Raw genomic sequence first — 23,470 nt, forward strand, 5'->3', positions numbered from 1 at the left:
CTTTCCATTAAACAGAAATTGGGCAGTAAAAGGGTTGCTAATATTCATGAGGGCTAATAATTCTGACTTCAATGTTTACATAGTTATTTTCCTCTCTGCAAAGGAAAAAGAAATAAATACAATAGAATAAAAATATGAAACAAACTGTGCTTTAAGCATCTTCACAGTAAGAATAAAACTTAAGCTACAAAAATCCTTCAGTCAAGAGCAGAGAGGGATTTTCTCGTTTTGTTTGATTAATGATAAAAACAACATTGCGCGCTGTCTCTTTAATGGTTTCTCTTTCACGTGTCTTTTGATCCTCAACTCGTTTGTTTATTACACAAATGAGGGTTATTATGAATTATCACTAAACACTATGTTTTGACACCTAAAGCGATCACATTAAGATGACTTTACATGTCTGCGCCTCGTCCGTTTCGCGAGGTGCGCGCGCGGTCAGTGGAGGTGCGCAATGTGGCACCAGGCGCAATAATAATTCCAGCTTTAGTGTGCGAATGAGACCAAATGCTGACCGGCCGCATGCTTCTGGCTGTGCGCGTGCGCGTTCCGACTTAATTCTGATGTGCATATTCCATTTAGACTCAATCAGATTCTCGACTACAGACTATTCAATGGCATAATTCTAATACAAATGCTACTGATATGTCTAAAAATGATCACAGAACACCTTTTATTTCTGTTACACATGAGTACATTAAACAGAAACCCGCTTTTTTTTTTTTTTTTTTTTTTAATCAACCGAAAAACCTATACATTTGATGAAAATGTAAGTAAATCCGTAATGTATGGCAAATTAATAATAAATGATAATAAACTAATCTGTAAAATTGTAAATGTAGTAGTGTGACACCCTAAAATACCATCTTTTTGTGGTCCAAAAAAGGTCTGTGATTATTACAAAAAACATTATGTACAAACTGAAAAAAAGCATAATAAGCTCAATTTATAATATTAAGGCATGTTGCATATCGTCACACTAAGAAAGGTAAGAACAACACACCCAGCTTTGTGGGAATAATCCAATCCGATTTAGCCCAAAGAAGGCCATACTGCTCTTAAACAAAACCCTGAGCCCAATTAATCTGCCAAATAAAGCAGAATCAAGATAAAGTATGCAACACAATATTCCACATTTGTCAAATATAAAAACCTTTATGTAACACTCTTGGCTCCAATGCTGCAGACTACCTCATTATTTTAATAACCTATTGCAAAATAGCACTTGAGACTATGAACTGCTTTACAAAGCTCATTCAGTTACCATGCCAACCCCAACAGCAGTCAACCAGTGGCATGTTCATGCGGGCTCACAGCTCACGTCAGCACAATCTCAGCAGACTGATCCCTGACTCAAGGCAATAAGTGTCAGCGGACTTTCACAGAGGCTTTTTCTCAGATACGCATGTCAGACGTCTGACAAGTATAAGGCAGAAGATTGGACTGTGATGGGCTTTGGACTCGGATAATCCGGATACTTATCCGTCTGGATAAATGGAGTACTAAAGCATACTATCACACTAGTTGTGTCATGTCTGCAACATTTCTACTGTACAGTGCACAGTATGAACATCGATTTGCATGATATACGCAGATAACTTGCTAGATCTAACACTTTGTGCAATATAACAGAGTACACCGTGTCACATAATGCAAAACTCTCAATGTGACCAATGAATCAGCATGCTGCAAATGAGCCAGAAACAAAGACAGCAATGCTTTCTTTTCAAATGTGTAGCTTTGTTAAGGGCTTTTATGACAATAACATACTGCTGAAAAAAAAAAAACAATAAATAAAAAGTGCTAGAGCTGTGGCAAACAAAGGTTCGAGAAATCTATTGTGCATTTGTACTGAGATTTTAAAAATGCATCACTATTCTCTCTTGAATCAGCTCTGAGCTTTGTTTTTGAACAGTAGATGGTGTTCTAGGCTAATTTTTAATGGTGGAATGCTCTAGGCCAGTGGTTCTCAAACTGTGGTACGTGTACCACTAGTGGTACGCAGACTTTCTTCTAGTGGTACGCGGAGAAATGAAATATGTCATGTACATACTTCACCCGTTTCAAAATGTATCAAAAATTATGCATATAATATGTAATATATGACATATAGCCTATATTTCTGAGGTAATCTGCCACGTTTTTTTAACTGTGCATAGTTGTAGCTGCTTAACTGGGCCAACTATGCTATTGTACTTCAATACTCATTTTAATGGTGGTACTTGAAGAGACAATTTTTTTCTGAGGTGGTACTTGATGAAAAAAGTTTGAGAACCACTGCTCTAGGCTAATTTTTAAACAGTAAATGGTGCTCTAGGCTAGTTTCTAACAGCAGATGGCCCTCTAGGCCAGTTTTTAAACAGCAGATGACTTTCTAGGCTAGTTTTAAACAGAAAATGCTGCTCCAGGCTAGTTTCTAACAGCAGATGGTGCTCTAGGCTAATTTTTTAACTGTAAATGGTGCTCTAGGCAAGTTTCTAACAGCAGATGGTGCTGTGTGCAACATTTTAAAAGCAGATGGTGCTCTAGGCTGCTTTTAAACAGCAATTGGCATTCTAGGCTAGCTTCTAACAGCAGGTGGCGCTCTAGGCTAGTTTTTAAACAGTAAGTGGCACTCTAGGCTAATTTTAAACAGCAAGTGGCACTCTAGGCATGTTTCTAACGGCAGATGGCGCTCTAGGCTAGTTTCAAACAGCGAATGATGCTCTAGGCTAATTTTTAAACAGCAAATGGCACTCTAGGCTAGTTTCTAACACCAGATGGCGCTCTTGGCTAGTTTTTAACAGCAGATTGTGCTCTAGGCTAATTTTTAAACAGCAAATGGCACTCTAGGCTAGTATCTAATAGCAGATGGCAATCTAGGCTAGTTTATAAAGTAGTAAATGGCACTCTAGGCTAGTTTCTAACAGCAGACAACAATCTAGGTTAGTTTTTAACAACAGGTACACAAGCATTAGATTAAATGTTTTTAAAAAGAAGTCTCAGCAAGGCTGAGAACATTTTTAAAAAGCATTTATTTCAGTATATTGCAATTTTGGCGACGCAGTGGCGCAGTAGGTAGTGCTGACACCTCACAGCAAGAAGGTCACTGGGTCGCAGTTTCGAGCCTTAGCTGGGTCAGTTGGCGTTTCTGTGTTGAGTTTGCATGTTCTCCCTGGGTTTCCTCCAGGTGCTCTGGTTTCCTCCACAGTCCAAAGACATGCGGTACAGGTGAATTAGGTAGGCTAAATAGTCCGTAGTGTATGAGTGTGTGTGTGTGTGTGTGTGTGTGTGTGTGTGTGTGTGTGTGTGTGTGTGTGTGTGTGTGTGTGTGTAAATTAGTGTGTGTGGATGGATGTTTCCCAGAGATGGGTTGCAGCTGGAAGGGCATCCGCTGCGTGAAAAACGTGCTGTATAAGTTGTCGGTTCATTCCGCTGCGGTGACCCGGATTAATAAAGGGACTAAGGCGAAAAGAAATGAATGAATGAATATTGCAATTTTATTTACTTTTTTTACAATGCCACATTCTTTATCGACATATGACCAATTAAATGCATTTTGTGTAACTACAATAAAAAAAATTATGAGCAATTCCATACAAACGTCAACCTTGCCATGACAAAAAAAAAATGTTTTCACCAAAATACATAAAACAGTTAAAGTTTTTTTGTGTAAGCAAGTACTTTACAGTGCTTTAGCAATGTTTTTAAACTATTATATTTGATTTAACAAAGTCACACAAGTGGCAATTAAACATTTTACATCCAAAACAGAAATATATCAAATCCAAAATGACCCTTTTTGCTCATAAATGCAAAAATATTAAATAAAATCAATCATTTTTGTTCTATAGAGAGCAACTCGTATCCTTTTGATTATCATTATTTCATTTGGGTTGTGCAGTTTAATTTACAAAATTTCTACACAGTATGTTGTATACTATAAACTGGCAGACTTTTTTGGTCACATCCAATAACGCATGCTTAGTTTTCTCATTTAAAGTACAAAATATGTTTACAGATTGATATTTTTCTGATCCTATAACTCTGTGGTTAGTTGTTCTGGAAATTATAAAGAGATGTTTCAATATAATGATAACATAGACTTTCTCTGTGAATTTATATGTTGAGTTTTTACAGCAAATGTCACATCCGTAATGCTGGAATTGCTCATATATTTCAATTACACTGCATATTTTGGATATTACATTTTTTAAGTATTCTTAAAGGGCCAAAAGTCTGTATTTATTTGATCAAAAACATACATATAAAATATTGTTAATATTAATAGACATTATATCTTTACCTTGATAATGTATATTTATTAAAATTATAAATTCATTTAATATAATATCATCACTTAATATATTTATTTATGTGAAGATATTTATGGTAATTACAATAACTGTCAGAATGCTTTGAGGTTACAAAAAAGTATTATTTGAAATAGTAAATATCTGTAATAAAAGGGATTTTTTTACTGTAATCTTATATTAAGCATTTTGCTCAATGAACAGAAGCATTAATTTCTTTCAAAAAAAAAAAAGTGTAAAGTGCAGTTGACATAAAGCCAGTGTAACGGCATTTATGCTACATGTTCTCACTTAAAAGGTGTTTAAGCAAACAAATGACACCTAGACCTTTTAAAGTCATTAAGCCATTCCTACACGTCTAACAAAGCCTTTGTGTGTTTGGTCTAACAGGTTTGTGTGGATCAGACTGTACTAAACTCTGCACAGGGTGTGGGCTCGACCACAAACATTTGCATTTCAAGTGATAAAAGCACGAGTGAGTGTACAATGCTGATTCGCCAACATCACTGATTGCCATTCACTGGAGAAAGCACATCTCTGGCCGAAACAATCAATGAAATCCACTCCGCTCTGTGTTACTTCAGTTCAACCTCTGAAGTCACTAATTGTTTAGACAGGTGAATCCAGTGGCAATGCATAAGGGGAAAAGACAGATGCTGGATATGCCAACAATATCAGCTTTCTCCAGTGCGTGCAGTGAGATATCTACAACAGGAAGATCTCTTCAAAAAACTTTGTCCATGTCACATTAGCTTTTTCTGTCTGATTATTAATACTGGCCAAGGCAACTTTACTATTATTCCTTCTTGCTCAGGATAACACACTAGCTATGTTTCCATCCACCTATATTTATGCACATTTTGGATTATCGCATAAAACAAATGTTTGATGAAAATGCAAAGACGTGCATTCATTTTGAAAAATATGGATCAAGTAGGATAAACATTTGATCCAATAAGAAAAAAAAATGTGCATACTGCATAAACTACAACGGTAACATTTTTACTGAATGAATTCCAGTATGCTCATTAAAGTCATTTTGAGGTGGCATTCTTCTCCTTACAGTCCATCCATTTATATATTATATTAAAAGGCAACGTATTGGAATGAACTAATTACTTTCAGCAGAGCATGAGTAACACCTAAAAACACTGACAGAAGTCCTCTCACAGAAATGTTACGGATCTATTGTGAATATTACTGTACTATGGGGAATACAAAGAGAAAATAATCTAGATAAACAAAACACAGTGACACTATCATCTCAAAAACATTGCAAGAGTTAGATGCTTTGTTTCCAGTGAGGACTTAGAGAAGCTTGTTCATGCTTTTATCAGCAGCAGGGTGGATTACTGTAACGGACTCCACACTGGCCTTCCCAAAAAGACAGTCAGACAGTTGCAGCTCATCCAGAACGCTACGGCCAGGATTCTGATCAGAACCAGAAAATCAGAGCACATCACACCTGTCCTCAGGTCTTTACACTGACTCCCAGTTACATTCAGAATATATTTTAAAGTATTATCTCAATACATTACAGATATGCTCACTAGAGGTGTGAACCTACACTAGTCTCACGGTTCGGTTCCGATTATCTATCGATGCATCATGGTGCATTGACGGTGCTTTTCTATACACAGTTTTATATTTTCTTCACAGCAGCAGTTCTTGTATTAAAATATATTAATATATTTATATTTATATACTATTTGTAATACAATTTTGTCATTTAATACAAACAGTCAAACTATAAACTGTCCCTTTAAACAACACGAGCATTTAGCAAATAATATAAACAAATATAAATATCCAGCTCGCTTTCTGATCCTTGTCTAGTTCTCTTACACTCCTTTGATTGGTCACACCCTCAACAAAAACGGTTGCGATTGGCTCTTGCTCGCTGCGCTCATCAGATGAATGACACTGATAGGCAGCAGCGGCGATCACAGCTGATTCATGATAGATGCGGTGGAGAAAACTCTGCAGGCACATGCTCGTGTTTCTGTATCCAGAAGTAACGCTGTAAAACAGCCGAGAGGGGAAGAAAAGCCACGCCAGCAGATCAAATGGGCCACAGTGTGTGTGTGTGTGTGTGTGTGTGTGTGTGTGTGTGTGTGTGTGTGTGTGTGTATGTGTGTGTGTGTGTGTGAGAGAGAGAGAGAGAGAGAGAGAGAGAGAAAAAGAAAGAAATGGAGTACTTTCACTATCTCAATCGCAGTGAAATAGGGGCTTTTGCTGTATATTTCAGTGAAAGACTGATCCAGCAAACACACACAGTGAAATTGTGCATAGTTTATGAGTTTTAAGTAGTTAGAGCGTTGTAAATACTCGCGCTCGCCTCCCTCGCGACTGAGTGCATATGAGGTAAATGACGTCAGTAATAACCGGTTATGATTATTACTGAACCGATACCAAATTGTCCGCGTCTGCATCGAAGTGCACCGAAGAAACGATTAATTTTGACACCCCTAATGCTCACTAAATACAAACCTAACAGATCACTCAGATCTTTAGGCAGTGGCGTAGCGGACTGGCCCGCAGGGCACGCACCGCGGGGGGGCCCCGCGTCGTCGCAATTTTCAATAAACTCTTGGGAACAACTGTGGTCGGAACCAAAGTTCACACGTCTGTGTTCTCTGAACACTTCTCAAGCGGTGGACTACTTCATTCTGATTGCTTGTCGCCAATGTTGCCCACTTAGTGACTTTGTCACTAGATTTAGCGACTTTTCAGACCCCCCTAGCGACAAATCTAGCGACTTTTTTGTGTGTTATTGGAGTTTTTTTAGACTGTCATTTGTCCATAACTGTACCGTCCCTACTCTTCTCAACGAGCTGCGTGTGATGCCGCCGGCCCCTCCCCCGCCTCACAGCACTGACAGGCGGCCCAGTCAGTCCTCGTACAGCAGCCTCTCCCACCTGCAGCCCGAGAGCAGATCACCCCTCTGCGTACCGACGACAAATGATTTAGCACAGGCAGTGTGAAGGTATTTCCCTTGTACAGTCAAACCGATCTACTTCAACTTTATTTTAACAATTTAATTGGACCGTTTATTCTTTTCTTGTTCACAATCACAGATATTTTAGTGACAGTTTGTGAACTTGTCTGAGTTTATTACATATGAGAGATTACTGCACATTCACTACACATCTATAATGACATACTGTTTTCAAACAGCAATAAATTTAGTTAAATAAACATGCTTATATAAAGTGTAGTGCAATTATAAATACCCCTTTATTAATTATAGGCTGTTAAACAAACAGAAGCGGTAGAACGTGATGACATCAGTGATATGCAAAATGACGTATGACGTACCCCCCCCCCCCCCTATCAGGGGGCCCGTCAGCGATGCCTGCAGGGGGGCCTCCGCATTTTGCGCTACGCCACTGTCTTTAGAATCATATAAACTAGAAATTCCAAGAGTTCAGTCAAAGCAGGGTAAATCGTCTTTCAGCAACTGCGCCCCTCGCTGCTGGAATCAGCTTCCAGAAATGATCAGATGTGCTCCAACATTAGGCACATTCAAATTAAGACTGAAAACACATTTGTTTAGCTGTGCCTTTACTGAATGAGCTATGTGCTACGCCCCACAGATCGCACTATTTTGTCTTTCTTTTCTTTTACATTCTTTTATAACCTGCTTTAACACATCTGTTATAATCATTTTTTTTTATTCTTATACTTGTCTTTTTTATTCTTGTTTATGTAAAGCACTTTGAATTACCACCGTGTATAAAATGTGCTATATAAATAAACTTGCCTTGCCTACCTACTTGTAAACTTTCTGTGCACTCCAAAAAGTAGTACAGTATTCACAGCAAACCCCAAAACAAAAAATGACTCAATATGTTTTGAATGCTATGCTCATGAACTCACCATTTTGATTGGCTGACAGGTTAGATCGGAGTCTGTCACCGGCGTGTCATCATCCTCCATGACATAGATGCCTTTGCGAGACAGGGCCTGGATGACGGACTGGTGGGACTGCAGAGAGGCCACCTGGTCTCCTTTGAGAATGAGGGCACATACGCGACAGTACAGCTCACAGGACAGCAGTAACCGGATCACTGGAGGCTTAATGTGCTCCTGCTCATACTGGTCTCTGTAGAAAGGGTCCCGCAGGTCCTCTGGGATGTGATCTGACAAGAGGAAAAGACAAAGATTAGCAAAAAACAATTACACTGCAATATTTTTTTCTCTGCAATTTTTATTGAGATTTGAATATAATTTCACACAATGACCTACACGTCTATTTGGAAAGCGTTCATAATTTTAGATTGATTCAAATTACTTTGTAGGGAAAAATATCTGCAAACTATAATAAGCAATAAAAAACCATAAACAAATAATAATTAATACAATAAATGACAAGCACTGATAAATATGAATACATTGCTGAGTGTGACGTGGCTGGGATGAGAATCTGCACCTCCAAATCTGAGGCCATGGGGCTCCCATGAAAAAAGGTGGTTTGCCATTTTCAGGTTAGAGGAAAGTCCTTATCCCAGGTGGAAGAGTTCAAGTATCTTGAGGTTTTGTTCATGAGTGAGGGAAGGATGAAACGTGAGATTAAAAGGCGAATTGGTAGCAGTAATGCGGTCGATGTACCAGTCCGTTATGGTGAAAAAGGAGCTGAGCCGAAAGGCAAAGCTCTCAATTTACCAGTCAGTCTACGTTCCTACTCTCACCTATGGTCATAAGCTTTGGGTCATGACCGAAAGGATAAGATCTCGGATACAAGCAGCCGAAATCAGTTTCCTTCACAGGGTGGCAGGGCGCACTCTTATAGATAGGGTGAGGAGCTCTGGCACCCGGGAGGAGCTCGGAGTAGAGCCGCTGCTCCTCCACATCTAGAGAAGTCAGCTGAGATGGCTCGGGCATCTGTTTTGGATGCCTTCTGGACGCCTACCTAAGGAAGCGTTCCAGGCATCTCCCACCGGGAGGAGACCTCGGGGAAGACCAAGGACACGCTGGAGGCACTATGTCTCTCGGCTGGCCTGAGAATGCCTCAGGATCCCCTTGGAGGAGCTGGAGAAAGTGTCTGGGGAGAGGGAAGTCTGGGGTTCTTTCCTAAGACTGCTGCCCCCATGACCCGGCCCCGAAAAAGCGATTGAAAACAAATGAATGAATGAATGAATGATGAACAATTAGCTTGAAAACTTACAGTCACAGGTTTTAAAAAACATCTAATTGAAAATCTTTCATTCTATTAGGGTTTAGGGTTAAACTTTGCGATGACCTCACAGTGGCGGCTGGTTATAATCCCAACTTACATTTACATTTAGTCATTTATCAGACGCTTTTATCCAAAGCGACTTACAAATGAGGACAAGGAAGCAAATTACACAACTATAAGAGCAACAATGAATAAGTGCTGTAGGCAAGTTTCAGGTATGTAAAGAAGGTGTGGGAAGCAAAACATTAGTAATTTGTTTTTGTTTGTTTGTGTGTGTGTGTGTGTTAGTTAGGGGAGGAGCCAGAGAGGGAATTGCAGATTACTACTTGACATGACCGAATGCTCCATATCGATGATGAAATGATCACCATTTTGCATCCCAAGTGAGGATGTTTTTTAGTGCTGCACAATTTATTGCAAAATTATCATTGTTGAGATAATAGAATAAACAATATAATAGAATAAATAATGCAATTGACATATCACGGACGTGTGAATAATAATAATAATAATAATAATAATTTATTTTAAGCATTGGTTGTTTATCTAAATTTGACTAATCAGATGGGGCCTTACTATCTTTATTCTTACAGGATGTTCAGCAATCCACAAATATATTTACATATGAAAAAAATTAAAAGATTAAAACGTTACAAAAATTATTTTCTACATAAATATAAAAAACCCTGCCTCCATGCCATCTTCATGTCGGGGGGCTTATTTCAGGTTATTCATGACACTTCATCATTATTGTTCATTTATTCATTTGCTGGAAATTAGAACTGAATTTAGAAATAGTTGTGCAACAAATCTTTGCGCTTAAAAAAAATTAATTAAATATGCAGGCTAATGGATGTCTTTAGCAGAGTGAGTCTCCACCGTTTCCTTATACACAAAAGTAAAGGAGTGAAGAGTTAAAGTAAAGAGGCCGAATGGAGGAGGCTCACTCTTTATCCTCGCGCTGCGGATAGTCTGTTTAACTGTTTTCTTGCTAGTGAAGCATTCGGTTTTTCAAATTACAAAGTCCACCATGTAAATAGCAAATTCACTATGACTCTTAAAGGGAATGTGAGATGAGACCCTGATTGGTTTAATGCACGTTATGCCTAGAACACACCCATAACTCATTAAGAGAATAAGCACAACCCTGTTGGACCATGCACCAGGACACAGACAGTACTTTTCCGTCCTTAAAATAGCCAAAGTGGATTCGGACACGCCCTAAATGTTTTTGCGCTGTTCGCTTTAGACTTTGTAACTAGATCATTAAAAAAGATCCCTAAATGTTTGCACCTTTTGTGTCTGAATTAGAATTAATTAATTCTGTAAAACATGTATTAATTTTAATACCATTTAATAAATAATTAATAATTAAAGTAGCATTTTCCTAGGGAAATTATACTGCAGGAAATCTCATATTATTCCAGTATCGTGCAGCCCTAATGTTTCCCACTAATAACTGTCATTATGACAAAGTTCTATGCATGGTATCAGATGCAATCTGCTAGCAATTCCTTGCTTTGTTGCCATTTACTGCACTATGTGCTAGCTAGACAATGGTGTGATGATGTGAAAAGCAAGCCATGGGGCCCAGCTCTGTTCACGAGTTCTCCTGTGCAGATGCAGATGAGCTGTGGCAGCTGTGGTCTGGCTGTAACCACACGGCTCAAATAGAGGGGAGAAAGGCCAGACGTGTCCTAGTGTGCATACCCGGTGCTACATCCACACCCTCAGCACCAGTATCCCCCAGGAGAACGATATCATTAAACATGAAGGCACTGGGTCTAATCATCCATCATGTATGTATGCGCACACACACCTGCCTCCTCTGAAACGCCACGTGGAGCTACTTGCATTGTTACAAACCCGTCTGCCACAAGTATTGGTTGTTTAAAGGCTGGTACGTAACAGTGAGCAGAGTATAGTGTTAATACAGCAGATTTATAGCATATTTTACAACCGAGACACAGGAGAGTGATTATATTATTGCAGTTATGTGCACTGGGATATGCAATACTAATATATTGATATTAGGCATTTTTATCAATGTACTGCATGATAAATCCAAATTAACTCAAAATCCTGATTAGCTTTGTCAGTTCTGTGATCAGTTGTGAATCTCTTCCAAAAGCCAGAAACTGAAAATACACTCCAAAGAAGAGACCTAGGAATTTAAGGAGGATTTGACTGATTTTATTGATTCAACGTGACTATTATAATCATCTCACAGTAATATCTATTTCAGAAACTTGACTGAAAACATGAGGTAAGTTTGGAGTAAACCCATGTTATTAAATATGGGGTTTTTAGATACTTTCAGATGTAGTAGCAGCAATGAACAGCCATAGTTTACAGAGAAGTAAAACAAACATCTGCTTTCACAGTTCACAGGGGCAGTGTTCATCATGCATTCCCGCAGCTGACCAGATTTCTTGAGGCGTGGGAATAAATTTCCAAATAAAGCGCAGGAGCGGTCGGTAACTGGTGTACTGTGAACAAAAGTGGGCGGTCTAACAATATCGCTCCCGAGCGAGCATGTGTGTGAATGAGAGAGCGTGATGCTGTGTTTCTCTTGTTTGTTGCTATCTATGTGTGTGTGTATGTGTGTGAATTAAGGGTGTCACATCGAAATTTATGCTCAATTTCGATTATCAAATTAAAAAATAGAATCGTCCATGCTGCCACGCCCCCATGTCACGTCAGCTTTGCTTGCCAAGCGGGAAAAAACACGCTTGTTGAAGTGCTTGTTAAACTGCAGACGTAGGAGACCCGTCGACAGAGAATAAACCCTCTCCTCTCTTTCAATGAAGTCGCCGGTGTGGAAGCATGTAGTGTAAATGAACTAATGTGTTAACAAGGATGCCAAAAAAAGAGAGATGCTACACGCTTAGTGTCAAACGGGCTTTATGTGACAGGAAGCTTACATTTCAGACTGTTGTGAACATGATTTCACTGTAAAAGATAATTGCTGCTTTACATTTTTTAGTTGAATTAAACAAACTTTTCTAGTTCATAAATCTAGGACAATACATCAATGTCTTGTGGTTCATGGATAGAGTCTTTTTGGAAGGCATTGCTATTCTCTCTAAAATTGATTTGAAGTTTAGTTTTGAACAGCAGACGGCCCTCTAGGCTACTTTTAAATCAGAAACTCTTAAGATTGGTTTATTCTTCTACGTTAAATAAATAGCGTGACCCTCTTGACCCTGCCTTGAGCCTAATTGTTCATTTATACTTCCGCGTGCTGTTTGTGTTGCTCTGCCATAACACTTCTGAAATGCTACCTGGCAGTAGGTTATGTTACTTTGTGGTGAGGTTATTCACGTATGTTTTTTTTTTTTTCTGAACGCCACTTTAATGCACAAGTAGCTAAAACTCGCTCATTCTAAGGGTGAACTTTAAACATAGGGTAGACTAGGGTTGGGCGATGTCAACCAATTTGGCATCATACGATGTCTAATGTGAAACATCGCGATGGACGATGGCATGGTCGTCTAGTAAAAAGCTGGAGGGGGGCAGGGTGGAGGCGGTGTTTGACAGAGTGCGTGCAATGTGTCTGAGGAGCAAGGAGGGATCCGGTGGTGTGGGGTGAGAAAGGTGCGCGCCTTTTTTGAGGACTGGGAGGGAGACGAGCGATTTCCAGAAGATTATCACTCGTTTGCAGGTATCCGGGAGTCTCTATGCATTTGAGGGAGACTGCCGGAACTTCCGGGAGACTTGGGATGTCTGAATATCACGTTTAACCAGTATAGTGAGGCGCGATCCAGCGGTACATCCTTGATAGACTGTTTGACATGCACTACTCACTGGAGACGAGCGCATGACAGTGTGTGTGACTTTGTCTGTGTGGTCACATGATGTGCGTTTTCAGCGGACAGAGGGCTGTTCAGAAATCCTAGGTTAAACACGATGTGGATCATTTTCGTTCTAAAATGCCCTTTTAACACTAACACGTATTAGTGTAAACTGGGCCTAAGTGTGTATTTTTCGCGAGCGGGTTTGCGACGGCGGTGGGTGGAGGATCGGCGATGCCGGCACAGCATCGTGTTGTCTATTGGTCATAAGCTCAACCCTAAGTTAGACACAACATCTGGAGCTCCTTCACAGGACTCGACACTTATAAACAATTGATCAACTGGGGTGGCGGCTCTCAGCACCACCCACACTCGTCAAGGCTACCAAGCGACCAATCACAGAGCTTGCGCTACGTGTTGTTGCAACATTTTTTGAGAGGCGCGTTTCATCCACAGCGAGGGGTATGCAACTGCGCGAAGGCTGTGCTGGACCATTCATGTGAGCTTGACACAGAAGTATAACTCTAAACTTATAACTCTAAAATTATAAATTAAAACAAATGAATCAAGCACTGCAAAAGCCCTCATGTCAAGTCTTCTCAGTGTGCATCAATCAAACTGATTGACTTTTTTAACACTCTCAAACTGCTGGTGAACTGCTTGGACCATATTGTTTGAGGTAAAAACCTACTGTATTAAATAAATGTGAAAATCCACTGTGGCGACCCCTAATAAATAAGGGACTAAGCCGAAGGAAAATGATGAATGAATGAATGAATGAATGAAAATCTCTACATTTTGGAATGCCTGCAAGTGACTAAACTAGAGCTGCACGATTCTGGCTAAAATGAGAATCGCGATTTTTTTGCATAAAAAAAAGATAACGATTTTCTCACGATTTCTCATGAACAAACATATGGCACAACATCGATAATAATATTATGTGTAGGTCTACTGGTTTCTATAAATAATTCTGTTCTACTTACAATAATTCTGATGTTGAATTATTATGTTATGCTTGCAATCTGTCATTGACAACATTAGACAATTTTATTCAGTGGTAAAATCAGACATTTGCCATTATCAGATTATATTCAACAATATATTGGCTAGAGTAGTGATACTGACACTGTAAACATTTATTTTTATGCACAACTCTGTTCGCTATGAAAGAAAAAACATTAAATGTTTGTCGTAATCATAACTCTAAAATGCGATATGATCATTTAAATGAAGTGCACACTTTCGGTTTCATTTTGACTGCTAAGTGCTTGTTCATACTTCGCACGCGGCTCCCAAACAATCACTCTGTGCCACAAACTGAATATTATTTACAACTGTATATCTGTTACTTAACACATATGCAGGTTCTGTTCACTAATGTAGACGCGCCCGCGTCTATCATTAAGCGCACGCCCTCTCTGTGATAACAGTTCACGGTCAGCAGCTCACATCACGTGTGATTTCCCGGCCGCGAAAACATCATTATATGAAGACAAAAATGACATTTGTAGGTGAATTATACCTTATAAATACATTATAGGACTCATTCAACATCATTTGGAGGTGTCAATGTCAATGAGCAACGTGTGTGAAACAATGAAAAGACTCGTGCGGGCGCCTTTTCTTCTCTCCTGAACTTGAAAATATGATTGACAGAATCGTAGAAATGCTGGATTAAGATCGTAGAGGGGGTTAAATCGAGATCGCAATCTTTTTACGATTAATTGTGCAGCTCTAGAGTAAACATTTTTAAGTGAACTAAAGGCTCCAGTTGCAATCATCAGCATTCCATACAAAAGAAAATAAATAAACAAACCAACAAACAAACAAAAGAGGCTTGGACATTCAAAACAGTGGTGAGCAGAATAAAAAGAGACTATCCAAATCTGGGCCACTTCTGACAGTAAAGAGGCACATGGCCTTCATCTCCATTCAGGCCAATTACTGGACTGAAACGACTCTACTTGAATCATTTACTAAAGGGAAAATCCTGAAAAACACAGGATCCAGAACACAAGTAAATCTTGTTTTTAATATCATTATTATCCCAATGATAATAGTAGAGTAACAAACTGTATTTAGAACATCAATCTACAGACAGGCTTGTATCTATGCAGACCCTTCCAATAATGAAATAACTCCAATATGCATCAAAGAAAGTGAAAAATATATTTTCATAACCCATCACTATTATGCCAAACTGACACACCCAGCAAAAACACTTGAGTTAATCAAAGATTCAACAGCAGAGAGACAGTTCCCTCAGCTGTAAAATGAGGTCAAGAGTCCTACAAGCCACATTTACGTTTCAGCCACCAACAGACGGGGGTGTCTTATTATTATCAGCGAGTCTATGCTTGAATACATCCTTAAATACAATCCCTTTCCACTGTGCCAGCTGTACGAGACAGAATCTACCAGGAGCTGCATGATCTAGACAGATCTTGTGTGTAACTTTCGGGTACCACCATAAATCAGCCTAGAAAGAGAAACTAACTTAATATATTTATTTAAAACATAGCAGAAAAGCCCACCTCTATATATTAAGTCTGATTTTGCCCACACACGTTGCTTCACATGTGTAACAGTCATTAGTGACCGATACTAGAGCAGAGGCTAAAAATATTCCTGGAGCAAATATGGCTGCTGGTCATTGCGTTTTCCACCGTGTTAACCCTAAATTTAGAGATTATACATCATCATTATTATTATTGAAACATTGTCAGCCACATGGCCATTTCTATCAGTGCTTATGTGTATAGTTAACATGCACAGAAAGAAATGGAAATAAAGAAATAGGAAAGTTTTACTATTATTAATATAATGTGCACCATGCTAGTGATAATCTTCTCACAAAAAAAATTGTAATATGTCCTTAATTAAATTTGATTTGTTTATTGTCATGTGCACAGTAAGGAAACACGTTTCCCTGTACAATAAAATTCTTACTTTGCCGTCCACAGTAAAGTCATACACATAGCATACACATTAGAGCTGCACGATTCTGGCTAAAATGACAATCATGATTTTTTTTTGCTTAAAATAAAGATCACGATTTTCTCACGATTCTGTAGATGTAAAATAAAGGTATAGTAAAAACAAACATATGGCACAACATCGATAATAATATGTGTAGGTCTACTGGTTTCTATAAATAATTATTTTCTACTAATAATAATTCTGATGTTGAATTATTATGTTTGAGATATATGCTTGCAATCTGTCATATTAGACAAATTTATTCACTGGTAAAATTAGACATTTGCCATTATCAGATTATATTCAACAATATATTGGCTAGAGTACTTATACTAACATTGTAAACATTTATTTTCATGCACAACTGTGGGCTCGCTATGAAAGAAAAAAAACATATCAAATGCTTGTCGTAATCATAACTCTAAAATGCGATATGATCATTTGAATGAAGTGCACACTTTCGGTTTCATTCTGACTGCTAAGTGCTTGTTCATACTTCGCGCGCGATTCCCAAACAATCACTCTGTGCCACAAACTGAATATTATTTACGACTGTATTACCTGTTACTCACAACATATGCAGGCTCTGTTCACTAAAGTAGATGCGTGCGTCTATCATTAAGTAGAACGCGCGCGCGTCCTCTCTGTGATAACAACTCGGTTAGCAGCTCGCGTCACGTTACGTGTGATTTCCCGATTGCGAAAACATCATATTAAGATAAAAACTACATTTTTAGGTGAATTATACCTTATAAATACAGTATGTGACTCATTCAACATCATTTGGAGGTGTCAATGTCACTGAGCGACGTGTGTGAAACAATGAAAAGACTCGTGCAGCCGCCTTTTCTTCTCTCCTGGACTTGAAAATATGATTGGCAGAATCGTAGAAATGCTGGATTAAGATCGTCTAGGGGGTCGAATCGAGATCGCAATCTTTTAACGATTAATTGTGCAGCTCTAATACACATCATACAGGACATACAGAAAAAGTGTTAATATTAGGTCCTGCTGCTACCAACGATTCGATTAAAACTCAGCTAGGAGCCCTAAATGACAATCTGCACAATCACGCCAAAAATCTCGGAGTTATCTTTGATCCACTCTTGCAGTTTGACAAACATGTAAATGCGGTTGTGAAGAGCAGCTTTTTCTAGCTTCGATTTTGTTGGCAAAAGTTAAACAGTTTCTATCTAAAAAAAAGATTTAGAAATCGTAACCCATGCTTTAATCTCCTCTCGGTTAGACTACTGCAACTCTTTGTACATTGGTCTAGCTCAGTCAACACTTTCTCGGCAACAGTTGGTCCAAAATGCAGCCGCCAGATTAATACCAGGAACTAAGAAAAGAGATCATATCTCCCCTGTCCTCACCTCATTGCACTGGCTACCTTTTAAATACAGAGTTGATTTATAAATGCTTCTTTTCACTAATAAAGCGGTGCACAATTCTGCCCCGGCCTATGTCAGTGAACTTATTAGGCCTTATTAAGCTTGTAGACCGTTAAGATCCTATGACCAGTTTCTTTTTTCTGTCCCTCGGTCTCGCTGCAAATCAAAAGGTGATCGAGCTTTCTGTTGCAGCCCCAAGGCTCTGGAACAGTCTCCCTCTGAACATCAGGATTTCTCCTTCATTGGATGCATTCAAATCTAACTTAAAGACTTATTTTTACTCTCTTGCCATTGAGTGACGCATGCATGTTATTTATTATTCTTATTATTATTATCATCATTAATATTATTATTATTATTATTATTTATTTACTTTATTTTTTAACTTGTATTTTAGTATTAATTTTAAACATATACATTTTCTTGTATTTTAATACCAGTTTTTTTTTGTTTGTTTGTTTTATTGTCTAGTTTATTTTTAATGTAAAGCACTTTGGATCAACTACGGTTGTGTAAAATTGTGCTCTATAAATAAAGTTTGCCTTGCCTTGCCTAACACAAATACATAGACGTGACAAAAGTATAATTATGAAATGCAAATAAGTAAATATCTATGAATGTAAACAATATATAATAGTGACTATGAAGTAATGAAAACAGATGTAAACAACGTATAGTGGTTCTTAAAATTGTGCTTATTATGCAAAAAGTGCCTAGTGCAATTGGCTTACATGCAAACAACAGTATAATGGCTGGAGCAAATTAAGTGCAATTCTATGCATTAATAGTGCAAACTGGGATGGACAATGTAGTGTGCTACTGAGCAGAAAATGAAACTGTTTATGTCCACTGGTTATCTGTTTAAAAGTCTGAAAGCTGATGGGGAAAAAAAAAAGTTTTCGAGTCTGGCAATCCTGCATCTCACAGAAGTATTACAATAAGTAATAATGCATTTATGTTTGTAACAAGCAAGCAGCAACTTTAACGTTAAACTAAACTTCACCAGACCTAAAGTCATGAAGTCTGATACAACAAATCCTCAATTATGGGGGAATTATTCATTTACCAGATCGGGTGCATGAAAACAACATAACAGCGAGCACTTTATATCTGCTGACACAGGGAGTAGGTGGAATTAAGAAAACCCTTCCTGTCCATCCACAACATTTCAATTGTGCAAGCACTGCAAATGAGACAAATGCTTTTGATCCTGACTGTCAAACAGCACAACAGGGGACTCAGACTGATGCCCTGCCAGCCAAAACATCCACACTCACTCATGTATCCCACAGACTGCTATTTTTGGGCATTTACATCAAGTGGATAAAAAAAGGAGTGGATCACTCCTCTTAGACATTTCAATTGTAGACCATATACAAATTCTGTAGAAATTGATTCTAAAATTCAGCAAAAAATTTCAGCAATGAGTAAACTGTGGAAACAGTAAAAAGATATATATAAGCTATTGTATGAAACACAATTTCATAACATTGCACACATTTTGGGTGAAGTTGTGCTGTTCACCTACCTAATCAAATCGCAATGTGGACTGAATGTGTGTGAATGGCGTTGACTAAATATACTCAAGCATGTGTGTGATGTTTGTGGTGTTTCCAGCATCTGCTCTCACTATTTGAGGAGATTATTGAGAAAATCATCTACAGAGCTGCCCCGAGAGTCACTTCTTGAGCATTTTACTCTTTCATTTGAGACATTCTTTGAGTATGTCATGTACATGTAAGCCAAGCATGTCAAAATAAAGGTTTGGTTGAGCTTGAAGATATATTGACAGAATTTAAATTACATTGGAATGTACTAGGGATGCTCCGATCTAGAGTTTTTCAGCTGATACCAAGAACCAATTTTAATGCTTCAAGCTTAATAATGCATAAAGCGCATTTTCCCTCCAAGTATGATACTAAAGTGGAGATCTTTCCTTCCCTAAGAGAATAAAGTAAAGATGTTGCTTATTATTCCTTAAACTCCTACCTTATAACCATTTAGTGTGGACATGTCATGATCAAAAGCAGCTTTGCAGAAAATAATTGATAAACAGATACAAAAAATTGGTAAGAAAAATGACTAACAAATCGCTTTGGAAACACTGCAAATGCTAGAAGAAGAATTCAGCACGTCTTAAAAACGATTGGAGCGCATATTTGATGCATAAGAAATTAAAATACCCACCTATAAATCTATTACTTCTTTACTAAAAGGGAATAGGTCTATAAACTACTGTTTATACAATAAGTTATATTATTAAACATGAGATATTTTATATATATATATATATATATATATATATATATATATATATATATATATATATATATATATATATATATATATATATATATATTTATTTATTTTAATTTTATTTTTATTTTTTTTATTTCCCAAATTTTTCCAGCCAGGTTTTATGAACCTGATTTTGATTAAGTTTTTGCAAACTTGTTGAAAACAGAACTTTCAGTTCTGATATGTAAAAAGATTTCAGTTCTTATAAATCCTCGGTTTGTAAACTCGTAAACAAACACCTGCGATCGGTTTATAAGATTAGCCAGATTAGCGAGTATCGATTGAGTCATGAAATGTGATTATCGGCCAATTCCGATCTCTGGCCGATCGATCAGAGCATCCCTAAAATGTACTAATCAAAGTAATTAAGAAAATCAATTATAATAAAATAGTAATTATTTATTTACTTATTTCATTAATAACTTCACAATTGTTCTTTCATTTTCAACAGCTATAAATCAGACAGAAAATAACTTACTTCATAATTTCCTTAATTATTTCTAGTGTTAAATCTCAATAAACCATTGTTAAAACTAGAGCAAGACATGGTTCGGGAGTACGACTTTAAAACCAAAGGTTCTCGATTCATTGAGGTAAAGTTGTTTTTATATTTGCATATTCAGACTTTCTCATTAATAATACAATCTCAAAAAAGTTTTCATGGCAAATTCTAAACAGTGAAATCATATAAGCAGCCAACAACCCCCAAAGTACAACCTTGTTAAGTCAATTGCATAGAACTAATGTTGTTTTTTAAGTCATACTTAAATGTGATTTCAGTCTGAATATTCAAAGTACCATGGTACTTTGCTGTCCCAGACTTTCAGTATTTGCAGCAATTGAATGTGTGGGGAGTAAATAAACATGGCTCCCTCCTGCGTTCGATACCTAACTGAGGTAAAACCATACTTGACGTCACTTTACTAATAATACGCATCCTGTTATTAAAAAGGGACCAACATGTTGATTGCTAAAATAAACTACAAAGAAAAAAAAAATTCAAAACAGACAAAAATATAAAACAGATTTACAAATATTAATCTAGTTTATTTAGTATTTTGTAATAGACTCAAAAATGGTATTAATAACTCTACAAGATAATAGTACCAAAAAAATTTAATTATATTCTTATTTAAAGAAAAAGTTTAATATTAAATAACAAAAAAAATGTGTTTATTTATTGCCAAATCAGCAACCTATATCTATTCTAAATTAAAAAAATAAATAATAAATATAAAGAACTAGTGTGTCTTCACTCAACCCAGATAATTGTCAAAGGTACAATGCCACTATAGTGATCTTTTGAAACACCTTTAAGCACTAAACCTTAATTCCATTAAGGTAAAGTTAGTTTTATATACAAGCACATTCATTCGTTTTTCAACAGTGACAACTTGTGACACACTGCTTTGAATATTCGAACTGAAATGACATGCAAGTATGACTTCAAAACAACATTAGCACTATTTAATTGCTTGTCAACACATTTGTACTCTGATAGTCATTGGCTGCTAATATGATTTCCCTGTTTAGAATTAGCTCAGAATTCTGTTCTGAAACTATATTATTAAGGAGAAAGTGCAAATGTGCGAATATAAAACAAACTTTACTCCAGTCTTTATTCCTTGGTACACAACTTGCACTATTATGTACAGTGTTATGCATTAAAGTACCACTGTATAATAGCAATACAACAGATTGAGGTAAAGTTGGTTTTATATTTGCACATTTGTTAAGTGATAACTTGTGATACACTCCCTACATTGTTTACCATGGTACTTTAAATATTTGGACAGAAATCACATGCAAGTTATGCCTTTACAGGTAATTTAATAGTGCTAATGTTGTCTTAAAGAAAGTTGTACTTTGATAGTTACTGGCTGCTAATATGCTTTCACTCTTTAGAATTAGCAAAAAAAAAATACTGTTCTTAAGTTATATTACTAAGGAGAAAGCCCAAATGTGTGAATATAAACCAACTTTACCTCAATCTTAATTCCGTATTAAACAACTATAAGTATTATATACAGCATCATCCATAAAAGTACCACTGTGTAACTTAATAGCAATACAACAGTTTCTGCTGTAGGAGCATGGTATCCTAGTAACGCTAGCACTGTGCAAAAACAACAACACATGTGTTCAAGCATGTAAAATACACGTCTTCAAGCATGTGAAACTGAAATACCTTCTCTTTTTTTGGACATTCACTACCACTACAACAACAACAACAACAACATGATGATGACCACTCAGTACCATGGTACAGTGAAGGTATCAGGTGGCAAACCCACAGCGAGCAGCTCTGCCAGAGCTAAAACTGTCTTTGATTACACATCACAAAGAGTTAATAAAAGGATCTGTACCTCAATCCTGTTTTCATTCATAAACACAAGCAAATCAACTCACCGATACCGAAGGCTTTGGCGAACAGCCACCGCAGATTAGCCGCTATTTTGGCTCGGGCTGAATCATACATTTCCAGCGGCACGATCTCCAGCGCCTCGCCCGCCGCCTCCATCTTTCTGCGGGCGCTGTCAGCACCCAGCTCCGCGTCCATCCCGAGACCACCGTCTGCAATCACACAAGGACAAAACACCATCAAACAATCTTAAAGACTCTTTAATGTGGGCATGCGGCGATTTATAACCGTCATGCCATGCATTGGAAGCGGTAACTCATTTCTTTAGCGTCTATGCTAACTAACGTTAGCCCACGAGTGTGTATTTTATTCCAAGACTAGTAACTTATACACTTATATTTGTAGTAAAATTAGACACTAACAACATGTATATTTATTACAAACAGCTACCAGAGAAAACAATCCTATCCGCCCGTTCCCTGACAAAACAAGATAAGCTAGTCTGTGATTAGTTTATATGCAAAGTAACTAGCTAGCCATCGCCCAGGTAGCTAATAAACAGCCAAATGCTGTATTGAAATGTTGAAACACTCACATGTAAAGGTAGATTTCACCATGTGTGAGGGCTGCTGTATTGACCGTAAACTGGTTTGCATGTTTTGACTGAAACAGTTAGAATCGGCTAACAGCTAAAGCTGCTTAATGAGAGGTGGACTAGCAAACCGCAGCTAAACAACAGCCCAATTGTCGGCAATTAAAGAAAACAGACGCTTTTACAGCAACATACCTTCCATGTAATGATTTATCAACAATCCACTCTGTCAAATCTGTGGGTGGGAGATGAGAGAAAGGGGTAAAAGGCTCCGAGGGGAATCATGAGGCCACGTTTAGTCCGATCAGATACGAGTGTCGGTGGATGAATGACAAACCCCAGTGAGTGTGGATTCAGAACAGCCTTCAGTATACAGCACACTTCAAAATAACACACTGACTAACACTGTACTGTTTTAAACGCTTATTGTTCACGGTTTGCTGTTGTGGGTGAAATGTATGTAGAAATTTGTTATTAGGCCCTGTGGATTTTGTTGAGAGAAGTATACACCTGCTTTGTTTTGGGGGTTTTGTCATTGCAGTTCTGTTTTACTTGTGTTTTTTTTTAAAGATAATTAGAA

General features: G+C 37.7%; 1 protein-coding gene and 1 long non-coding RNA gene across 11 annotated transcripts in view; one reads left to right on the forward strand and one right to left on the reverse strand.

Annotated features, from left to right (window-relative positions):
• camsap1b (calmodulin regulated spectrin-associated protein 1b) overlaps nt 1-23,223 on the reverse strand; it is a 49,759-nt gene extending 26,536 nt beyond the window's left edge. For 3 of the 10 annotated variants that reach the window (XM_087252201.1, XM_087252199.1, XM_087252196.1), the window contains exons 1-3: nt 23,086-23,223; nt 22,346-22,510; nt 8,172-8,434 (exon numbers count right to left, since the gene is read on the reverse strand). In XM_087252201.1, coding sequence (XP_087108327.1) covers nt 8,172-8,434; nt 22,346-22,510; nt 23,086-23,092 — 435 coding nt within the window. In that variant the 5' untranslated portion in view covers nt 23,093-23,223. 10 annotated transcript variants of the gene reach the window in all.
• Nucleotides 737-4,162, forward strand: LOC147844494 (uncharacterized). The gene is made up of 2 exons (XR_015492148.1): nt 737-1,958; nt 2,287-4,162. It is a non-coding gene; the product is annotated as an uncharacterized LOC147844494 (long non-coding RNA).
• Nucleotides 23,224-23,470: the final 247 nt, after the last annotated feature.

This window comes from Danio rerio, chromosome 5, assembly GCF_052040795.2.
Source record: "Danio rerio strain M-AB ecotype USA chromosome 5, GRCz13ab, whole genome shotgun sequence".
Lineage (NCBI taxonomy): Eukaryota > Metazoa > Chordata > Actinopteri > Cypriniformes > Danionidae > Danio > Danio rerio.